Source organism: Garra rufa, chromosome 12, assembly GCF_049309525.1.
Source record: "Garra rufa chromosome 12, GarRuf1.0, whole genome shotgun sequence".
Classification (NCBI taxonomy): Eukaryota; Metazoa; Chordata; class Actinopteri; order Cypriniformes; family Cyprinidae; genus Garra; species Garra rufa.
The window spans coordinates 11,139,092-11,150,580 of NC_133372.1; the positions used below are offsets into that span (position 1 = coordinate 11,139,092).

Here is an 11,489-nt window from a genome sequence, read left to right on the forward strand (position 1 = left end):
AGATTCATTTATAATTCACACATTTCTGGTCATAGTGAGAAAATATTTTCTAAACCAGCATAAAGCAATTATGAATGATATGAAAAATGATAGAAAGAAAAGCCAAACGAGGTGATATTACCAGTAGTTTATTATGGATTACAAGACAAATCTTCACATTTTCAATCAGGCTTATATATGCTTCATCAAAAAGCATGTTTAAACCAAAAACAAACTTAAATTAACTATTAAATAGGTATATGCATATGTTTAATACATTTGACCAAATACAAAGTGGTATAAACTGTCAGAGGAAATGTAACAAAAATTTACAGATAATGTACTCACCCCCTTGTCATCCAAGATGTTCATGTCTTTCTTTCTTCAGTCGTAAGCAAATAATTTTTTTTTATTTTCTGAGTAAAACATTTCAGGATTTCTCTCCATATAATAGACTTCTATGGTGCCTCCGAGTTTGAACTTTCAAAATGCAACTTCAAAGGGCTCTAAACAATCACAGCCGAGGAAAGAAGGGTCTTATCTAGCAAAACCATGGGTTATTTTTAAAAAATTACAATTTATAAACTTTTTAACCTTAAATGCTCGCCTTGTCTAGCTCGGCAAGATACGGGTTTGAAATTAAAAAGTATATAAGTTGTAAATGTTTTTAGAAAATAACCGATCGTTTCGCTAGATAAGACCATTTTTCCTCAGTTGGGATCATTAAGAGTCTTTTGAATCTGTTTTTAAACTGAATTTTGGAAAGTTCAACTCGGGGGCACCATAGAAGTCCATTATATGGAGAGAAATCCTGAAATGTTGTCCACAAAAAACACAATTTCTTTACGACCGAAAGAAAGAAAGACATGAACATCTTGGATGACAAGGGGCTGAGTACATTATCTGTAAATTTTTGTTCTGAAAGTGAACTACTCCTTTAAGAACAACCATTTGTTTGCTATTTAGGTTTAGTTCGTCTTTAGTTATTTATTCTTTTCTTTTTAAATATCAAGCAATTCAAGTACATTGGTTACCATGGAAAACACAGACCAAGAAAAATAAAAACAAACCTAACATAAAATATACTCCTACGTAAAATAAATGCCACACATTCTCATATTTCTCTGCTTTTGTGCTTACTTCTGTCAAGTTCTGCATGTACATATGCACACAGGCTTTCTGATGTTAGGAGCAACTGTGTTAACAGAAATACTTTAAATGAAGAGTAACAAATTATGTGTTTTATTTTCCAGTTGTTGTCACGGTTTCATTAACATCTGGTCTGATCAAGCATTCTCTTTGCTACAGCTCAGCAGAGAGTCAAGGCACTCCAGTCCCCGGCTTCATTTGGGCCTTTGGGCTCTCACAGCATGCTGAGCTCGATCAGGCGTCCGGCAAACACTCCTAATGTGCCAATAATACACACCGCCATAAACACACATAGAAGTATGTGATCCAGGACCATGGCAACAAATTTCCATTCCTCTGCGGCCTAGAAAGAAACACACAAGTAGTCAGTTGAAGGTAGAAAAAGTGTCAGAAATAACAAAAACTTATGAAGGAAAAATGTTCTCACATTGTTGGACTCCTCGTCGCTTTTCATTGTGTCTGCGATGTATTTAACACCTTCGATGGCACTGCGTACGTCAGGATTTTTTGTTATGGGAGATTGGTAAGTGACTGAGGCTGGCATAGGTTTCCCTGAAATGTCAGAGATGTCAAAATCGGCAGGAAATAGACGCTTTTCCTGTCGTTCCTGGGATGGTCGTTTCATAGTGGAGAAAAACATCAGGTTTGGAATGGTATCTATGAAGATCTGTGGGAGAAAAGGAGAAAAAAAGTCAACATAATGTCACTGATCTCTGATCTGAATCTCAACAATAGCTCAAAGTAAAAAAAAATATCCCTAAATATATGTGAAGTTTATAAACACCTGAAAAACTAGTAAAAGATATTTCACAATATTACTGCTTGGATCAAATAAATGCAGGCTTGGTGAGCAGAAAATAATTATTTAAAAAACATTAAAAATCTTATTGTTCAAACTTTTTTCTCATTATATTGACTATTTGCATATTATTTTTTAACTTTATAAATGCTGCTAGGTTCATGCTATTGTTAATACTTCATACTTTGAGTATATTTTCCTTAAATGTACACATGGCTTTGGATTAACACCAATGATTTAGGAGACCTGCTCCTTTTGTGACATTGTGACTTGATGTTTTAGATAAGATAAGATTTAAAATAACTTATTCTGCTAATACAAGCCAGTATAAGTCAGGTCTGTTACAACACTAATAAACTTTATTTGTTTAATTTTGGTTAATAGTGCAATGTAAAAAGATCAGGCTCTGTTACACCCATGTACTATTTACTATTTCACTTCAAAGCTGACTTATTACTATAAAATTGAATATGTACAGTCAAGCCCAAAATTATTCATACCCCTGGCAAATTCTGACTTAAAGTTACTTTTATTTAACCAGCAAGTTTTTTTTTGTTTTTTTTTTATTAGAAATGACACAGACATCTCCCAGAAGATAAGACGATGTACAAGAGGCATCATTGTGGAAAAAAATAATTACTCATCTTTTATTTACATTTGAACAAAAAGTGGCATGTCCAAAAATATTCATACCCTTCTCAATAATCAATAGAAAGGCCTTTATTGGCTATTACAGCATCAAACGCTTCCTATAATTGCTGAGCAGCTTTTTGCATGTCTCCACTGTTTTTTTTTTTTTGTCCATTCATCTTTAGCGATGAGCTCCAACTCTTTCAGGTTGAAGGGTCTCCTTGCCATCACCCTGATCTTTAGCTCCCTCCACAGATTCTCAATTGGATTTAAGTCAGGCTTTAAGTCAGATTTAAGCCACTGCAAAACGTTCATGTTTTTGTCTGCTAACTATTTCTTCACCACTTTTACGGTGTGTTTTGGGTCGTCTGACCATAAAACAGAAGACCAGAGGACTTCTTCTTTGTCCAGATGAGCATTTGCAAAGGCCAAGCGGGCTTTTGTGTGCCTTATCTGGATAAGTGGTGTCCATTGGACTGTCTGCCTTGAGATGTTGCTACCAGCAGAGCCCAGATTGATCAGGATGACCTTGGTGGTGATCCTTGGATTTTTTTTTACCTCACTCACTATCCTTCTGGCCAGCACAGGTGTCACTTTTGGCTTCCGACCACATCCTCTGAGATTTTTCACAGTACAGAACGTCTTGTATTTTTTAATAATACTTTGCACTGTAGCCACTGGAACTTCAAAACATTTAGATATGGTCTTATAGCCCTTTCCTGACTTGTAAGCAACCACAATGTGCAGCCGCAGATTCTCAGTGAGCTAATTTGTGTTAGCCATGACTGTCCATAAACCAACAGCAGAGAACTTCTGTTTTTGATCTGTTGAGTTGATTAAAACAGCTGTTCCCAATGAATCAGGGTAATTAGGATGCTTTAGAACAGCTTGGACTATTTGGAATGGTATAGAACTTTGGATTTTCCCATAGACTGTGACAGTTATTAGGGTATGAATAATTTCGGACATGTCACTTTTTGTTCAAATGTAAATAAAAGCTGAGAATTATTTTTTTCCACAACGATACATTGTCTTATTATCTTTTGGGAGAAGCCTGTGTCATTTCCGGTCCAAAAAAATACTTGATGGTTAAATAAAAGTAACTTTAAGTCAGAATTTTCCAGGGGTATGAATAATTTTGGGCTTGATTGTATGTTTATTAGATAATATGAAAAACGGAAGTTCTGGAAGCCAGTGTGTGGATAAATAATAGGCTACTTTATCACTATAAGCCAAGCATACTTAGAATACTACATTTTCATATATATATCTATCTCTCTCTCTCTCTCTCTCTCTATATATATATATATATAATTATATTTTCATCACAAGTATATTTTAATCAATTTAGTACAAGTATATAGCAAATATTCTGTATATTTGGCAGTATAAGCCAATCTATACCTTTGTTAAGCACATCTCTCATAAGTACATAAAAAGTAGACTAAAAGTATACTCTCTTATTTATAATTTAAAAGAAGTATGCCAATGCAAGCATACTTTAAATAACTTTTTTTTGTAAGAGCATTCATACCATTAAATCTTGCTAAACTCTCATGTCACTCCAAATTTGTATGACTTTTTCTCATGTAACACAAAAGTAGAAGCTGTTCCTTTCCATACATACCTTGCGGACCCAAGCAGGCATAGTGTGTGTGCTGGGGGAACGGTGGTGTGTGTTGATGACAATCACAGTGATGATGATGGAAGCAATGACAAAAATCATGGTGAAGAGCATGTATTTGCCAATGAGTGGAACAGCACTGGAGGTGGAGGGGATCAACTCAACAATGACCAGCAAGAACACAGTCAGAGAGAGCAGGACAGAAATGCTGAGGGTCATCTTCTCACCTAGACAGAAGCAAGTAAAGTTCAAAAAGTCCATTAAGCTTATAATAAAAAAATAATAATCAAATGGGATCGAGTACCTTTCATTTGTAATATTAAATAGGGATGACCCCACAAACACAGTCTTAAGTAGCACTAAGTATATTTGTAGCAATAGCCAACAATACGTTGTCTTTTATGCCAAAAATCACTAGGATAAGTAAGAATAAGTAAAGATCAGGTTCCAAGAAGATATTTTTTTAATTTCCTACTGTAAATATATCAAAATATAATTTTTGATTAATACAATGCATTGCTAGGAACTTCACTTGGACAACTTTAAAGGTGATTTTCTTAATATTCAGATTTTTTTGCACCTTCAGATTCCAGACTTTCAAATAGTTGTATTTCGGCCAAATATTGTCCTATCCCAACTAATACATAAATGAAAAGCTTATTCAGCTTTCAGGTAATGTATACATCTCAATTTAAAGAAATTGACCTTTATAATTGGTTTTGTTGTCCACGGTCACATATATATTTAAATATACTACGAGAACATTTTCAACAAAAACAAAAAAAGAAATATAATAATTTTGGCCATATTGCACACACATACACACACAAAAACACAAATGGTTACCAGAGTCTGTAGGCAGGTAGAACACAAGCCCAGTGAGGAAGGAGAACAGCATGCAGGGGATGATGACGTTCACAATGAAATAAAGTGGCAGGCGGAGCAACAGGAAGTGATAAGTGATATCAAGGTAGGGCGTATCTGGACAGCAAGCGTAATACACCCAGTGTTTCCAGTTCCTGTAATCCTTCATCACCCATTCCCCGCTCTCCATGAAATTACTGAGGTCCGGTCTGTCGTTGTCCTACACAAATACAAGATGTATGAATAAACTGGATCATACACATACATACAATAAGCAATTTACATATACTTCTACTGCATCCATTGAGTGTGGTGTTATATTTACTGGGTTGATAATGACAAGGTTGCCATCGTATGTCCACGTTCCAAGTTTCATGCTGCAGTTTTGCAGGTCGAAGGGAAAGTGAAGGACGACAATCTCACAGTAGCTCTTAAAGATTGCTGGAGGAGTCCATGTTATCATACCAGTGTGCTCCAATAAGACCTTTGTCTCATGGACGATGGCAAAGTCACCATCAGCACTGCACATACACAAATAAATAAAGCTATCAGACTAGGAATATGCATGCATTTATATTTTCTAAAAGAGTTACACTAAAATACTACAGGTGCAAAGAGTGAAAGTTCTGGATGAAGTGACTCATACTTGTTATAAAGCACTAAATCAGGTTTCCAGATGTCAGTGGAGGGAATTCTGATCTTCCTGATGCCACCGTAGTCATCAGGATTCCACCTCAGATTCACATCCTTCCATTGCTGAACATCAGATAAGGAGAAAAAAGAATGAATAATTAATTTGATATTAATTTAAAATTAATAAACAAAATCACTACAAAATGTATTCAGAATCATCATTTAAAAATATTGAGAAAGACAATACAAGGTGCATAACAGTAACGAGAAATTGTGCTTTTTACAAAAAAAATAATGATTCTTTTTTTTTTTAAGGTTAAATGTGACCTACACATTTTTCTTGACAGGTTTCATGACATTTTTGAAAGTACAGAATATGTTTTTAACATTGCCTAAATCTCAGTTTTTGTTCATACCACTACCAGTCAAAAGTTTTTGAGTAAAGTTAAAATGTAATTCAAAGTACAACAAAAACAATATGTTTGCTATTTTTTTTTTTTTTTCTATTTGAATATATTTTAAAATGTAATTTAATTCCTGAGATTTCGAAGCTGAATTTTTAGCATCGTCACTCCAGTCACATGATCCTTCAGAAATCATTCTAATATTCTGATTTGCTGCTCAAAAAACATGTATTATTATTATAACATTGAAAACAGCTGAGTACATTTTTTTCAGGTTTCTTTGATGAATGGAAAGGACAGAAGAACAGCATTTATCTGAAATAGAAATCTTTTGTAACATTATAAATGTTTTTATCCAAAGCTCCAGGCTTTTGAATGGTATAGTGTATAATGTTACAAAAGCTTTTTATTTCAGATAAATGCTAATCATTGGATCTTTCTATTCATCAAAGAATCCTGAAAAAATGTACTTAACTGTAAATACTGACGATAATAATTAAATGTTTCCTGAACAGTATATTAGAATGAATTCTGAAGGATCACGTGAAACTGAAGACTGGAGTAATGCTGAAAAATTAGCTTTGATCACCCGAATAAATTACATTTTTAAATATATATTCGAATAGAAATCAGATGTTTTAAATAGTAAAAATATTTCACAATATTACTGCTTTTATTGTATTTTATATCAAATAACTGCAGGCTTGGTGAGCAGAAGAGACTTCTTTAAAAAAAAAAAACTATTAAAAACTTTTGACTGGTAAATCAATTTTCCCACAGTAAACACTTTGATATCAACTGATATCTATTTTGAATGCAGCACACAGGAACTGAAAGTGCAGTTGAAACCCACACCTGCTTTAGCCGCACATTGCTGGTGACAATCTGATTAACTTCATCCTGCAAATAAGAAAGAAAGGAAAGATAATGAAAGGCAAGAGAAAACAAAATGTTTATTTGAACAGTGTAAACATATGAATAAACTTAAATCAGAATTCAAGAAACAGAAATAAACAGAGGTATAATTTACCACACTGATAAGCTGAATGAGCTGTAGTCCCACAGTAACCACTACCGGATCCTTAAAATGGCTGACAGGACGAACAACCTTGTTATATCCGGTAAACAGAATTTTAACTAATTTCGTCTCATCTTCTGAGCACAGTGCTGGTCCTGTAACACACAAATACACACACACACACACACACACACACACACACACACACACACACACACACACACACACACACTATTTAGTTGCTCTGTGAGAAAATGTTATCACCCCACTCTTCTTACACACAAACACACATGTCCATCCTAAATGCCACAGAGGATTAAGGTTGATGGAGTCAAGCAACTGCATATGACACACACACACACACACACACACACACACACACACACACACACACACACACACACACACACACACACACACACAGATGAAACACTATGACATGCAATCTATGTCTGAGTAATGTCACTATTCTTTATAACCAGAACTAACAGAAGTAATGCAGAAATTTAGCTTGTAAATAATCAACTTATTCTGGTAACTGGTTTCTGGGTGGTCAAATTAGGAAATTTAGTTTCATTACATTTCTAAACCATGTTGTTCTGAGAATAATAAAGTAAAAATTATTTTTTTTTCATATGTGACCCTGGACCACAAAACCAGTCTTAAGTAGCACGGGTAAATTTGCAGCAATAGCCAAAAATAAATTTTTAATAAAAATTATTGATTTTCCTTTTATGCCAAAAATCACTGGGATAATAAGATATTTTGTAAATTTCCTACCATAAATGTATCAAAACTTAATTTTTGATTACTAAATATGCATTGCTAAGAACTTCATTTGGACAACTTTAAAGGCGATTTTCTTAATATTCAGATTTTTTTGCACCCTTAGATTCCAGATTTTCAAATAGTTGCATCTCAGCCAAATATTGTTCTATTCTAACAAACCATACATCATTGTAAAGCTCATTTATTTAGCACCCAGGTGAAAAAAAATTGACCCTTAAGACTGGTTTTGTGGTTCAGGGTCACATATGTGTCTGCCCAACTCAATCCGAACAGCTGAGTCCTTAGCCATCTTCAAGAATCGGCTAAAAACACATCTCTTTCATTTTTATTTGACCCTCTAACTCTAGCACCCTCTATTCTAATTCTAATTTTTAGGCCTCTAACACTAGCTTGCTTTTTCTTTTCTTTCCATTTATTATATAATTTAAAAAAAAAACTTGCTACGTTTACTGCATTAAGCTAAATGAGACTTGTCATAGCACTTGCATGTTATTGCTCTTTTGTTGATTTTGATTGCTTCCATTTTCCTCTTTTGTAAGTCGCTTTGGATAAAAGCATTTGCTAAATGTCTAAATGTAACAAATGTAATGTTAATGACTGAATGTGACCATTTAAATTGAAATGTTGACTTGATTTCAACATCAGGACTATTGTTCTATCAGTTTGAGTACTGGTAAATGAGTGAGCTATTGAGTCCACATTTATATTTACAGTATTTGAGATAAAACAAACAAAAAAAGAAGAGTGTTTTCGGTTTAAGCTCGGGCCACAACCGGTATCGGATTTACACTTCACAGTATCACTTCTCCCTGCTGAAAAGAGCCTTGATTTCAGACTCATCCAAGAGGTTTGGCAAAAAAGAAACAGAAAATATAAAGAGAGAGACGAGGCGAGTATTTGTCAGCAAATATCACAAAACTGACCGCTGACAGACTGATCTCACATTAGCCACAGACCACTTGAATGAGACCGGTGTTGTGCCTTTTTTCGACCCCTGCCAAATTATGACCCCCTCTCGTTGAAAGCGCTACCTGATTGCCTAATCCTAACCCCACCCCTAATCCTAACCCCTCCCCCACACCTAACCCTAAACCTACCAATACTAGGGGGGTAGTAATCTGGCGGGGGTCAGAATTCGGCACAACACCGGCAGGCCGCGCACTTGCACCTGTCAATCAAACACGACCCATAGTATGCATAGCATTCACGTAGCATAGAAATCTTTTAAAGGTGTTCACAAATACATAACAGCAATATATTCCTATGGAAATGAACTTGTATCAGTTTCTAATAAAAGCTCGGGTGAAAAGTACGTTTGTTTTTTTGTCACAGAGGTTGTTTCTAGGTAAGTACACTGTTCTTCTCCATAACAGATTAGATTTATAATATCAGTTAAACTTAAGTCTTCAGCAATGTATTTCAACTCATGGTAAATTTGAAGAATCTGGGAGGTTTCCCCCTAAAATTCTAATATAAAACGAAGTAGTTACTCACCAAACAGAAAAGGCAAAATTGGTAAAATCAGTATGAAGTTCTTCATCCCCCTGTTGTAAGAAAGTCGACTGTAGTCGACTGAAGGAGCACCGCGTCCTGACTGTAGCTGAACTCTGTGTGTATGAGCTGCAGTATTGTTAAACCCGCTTGTGGCGTGAGCTGGCAGCTGTCAGAGTCAGCGGGAGACAAACATTGCTGCACGTGTGTGCTTGATTTAAACTTAAAGCGTTGTTTTGACATAATTATCAAATGTTTTGAATGTAACCATTTTAGCTGATCTAAACCTGTTAGTTCTCACTGATAAAAATGTCTAAATATATCCACCAACTTTTAGGTACCTTTAGGGGAGAGCGGGGCACAACCTAACACTTTTTGAATTTCGCGGTTTATGTAAATCCACTTGGGGTTCAGAGTACAATTTTTATCCACATTATTTTCACACGTGTCTAGTACAAATATATCGCTTTGTTTCATATTTACAGTGTATACGTTTTTCGTTATTTACCTCAAAAGAAAGGAAGTGAAACGTGACAACATGCCCCGTAGGTGGGGTACATTGTAACATTTGAGGGGCACGTTGTAACACGACCATATGACAGCTTAAAATGTTATCTGATCGAACGAAAAAAATAATCACAACAAACTAAAATATTTTGTCAGTAAAATACATGTGTTAACTTTTTCAAATGAAGTAATGACGTTTTTAAAAAAAATAAAAATAATCTAATTTTGGAGTTTGACAATGAACATATCGCAACAATGCTTTGAATGGCCCTGATCGCAACACACAGCTGTTCAGTATAGTTCAAAACAATGTGGACAAATAGATGAAAAACATTTAGACATTAAGAAAAACATTCCCGTCCCTCCACACACAGCTCTCATAGAACACGACACACATAAACAAGTCAAAATGCTTTACATTTCTTGAAATAATAACATCTGAAGATTAAACATTGATTGTCAGCCTTTATTCACCTGTTTCTTGTGGTTTCTTATCAAAATCCTTATAAGTCAATAGTGTAAATTGCATCTAATGTCATATAATAGCATAGTTTAATAACAGCGGGGCATATTGTCACACAGTGTTACAACGCAACGTTCCCCATCTGCGCCACCGGAGTTTAAAACAGGTTAGAGTCTTCTGCTGGTTTGTCAAGCATTAATAAACTATCTAAACTGATAAATAACAAATTGGAGATTAAAATAATAGCAGTTTTGTCTAATTTTGAATGAATACTAAAAACTGAAATGAAGAGTTTACTTCAGCCAGAAATGTACTTTTACTATGGTAAAATAAATATTCAGCGATATCTTAAAAATGCTTTTGAATTTTGGCGCTCTTTTTTCTCTGCATAGTGTTGCTATGGCAACTAGTAAATACCGTGAATTTGGTTTTGCTAGCATTTGTGAAAATATTTGAACCACGTGTGTTACAATTAACCCCGCGTTATGTTGTGCCCCGCTCACCCCTACCTTTGAAAATGCATTCTAGTGTCGCCCCCTTGCAGTTGCATCAACTCTTCAACTCAACTTTGTTATTTTCTATTTCAAAGTGAAAAAAAAAATAATAATAATTGCTAGATTTAAACAAAGATTTATTAGATGTTAACTCTGAATTTTGAGGGGGGGGGGGGGGGTGTCAGAATTCTAATTTTATATCCCAGTTCTTATTTTCCTCAGAATGTCAAAGTCAGAAATTGAGAATTGCGAAAAAATGCAATTGCAATCACCTTTTACTCATTTTAGATTGGTATCCACCTTTTTCCTTAACGCTGAAGTACGCCTTTGGGTGAGACTTATGGTTCATTAGCCGGTATAGCAAAATAACCAGAATAACAACGTGCAGTAAATGGTAAAACTGTTTGCACTACAAACCAGTGTGCTTAAAAAAAAAAAACTTAAAAAGAATATGGTAGTAATGGCACTAATTTGGCACTAATTTGCAATATCAAGCAGCAAAACGAGCTGTTTTGTACAGCTGAAGCCAGACCCATAAAATGTATAAATGACAGTGCCCACCTTTCCAAATCCAAAAGGTTTCAGAGATCACTTTCTAGGACTTTAAGTACATTTCCAGGACATTTTTTTATTTTAATTATGGCA

At 34.9% G+C, this 11,489-nt stretch overlaps 1 protein-coding gene across 1 annotated transcript; it reads right to left on the reverse strand.

Annotated features, from left to right (window-relative positions):
- Positions 1-112: 112 nt before the first annotated feature.
- chrna1 (cholinergic receptor, nicotinic, alpha 1 (muscle)) lies at positions 113-9,534 on the reverse strand. The gene is made up of 9 exons (XM_073851264.1): positions 9,384-9,534; positions 7,113-7,255; positions 6,938-6,982; positions 5,692-5,801; positions 5,371-5,566; positions 5,028-5,265; positions 4,185-4,408; positions 1,556-1,795; positions 113-1,471 (listed from the first exon to the last, which is right to left on the reverse strand). The coding sequence occupies exons 1-9, from the start codon at positions 9,427-9,429 to the stop codon at positions 1,343-1,345; spliced, it is 1,371 nt and encodes a 456-aa protein (XP_073707365.1). The 5' UTR covers positions 9,430-9,534; the 3' UTR covers positions 113-1,342.
- Between the last annotated feature and the right edge of the window lie 1,955 nt (positions 9,535-11,489).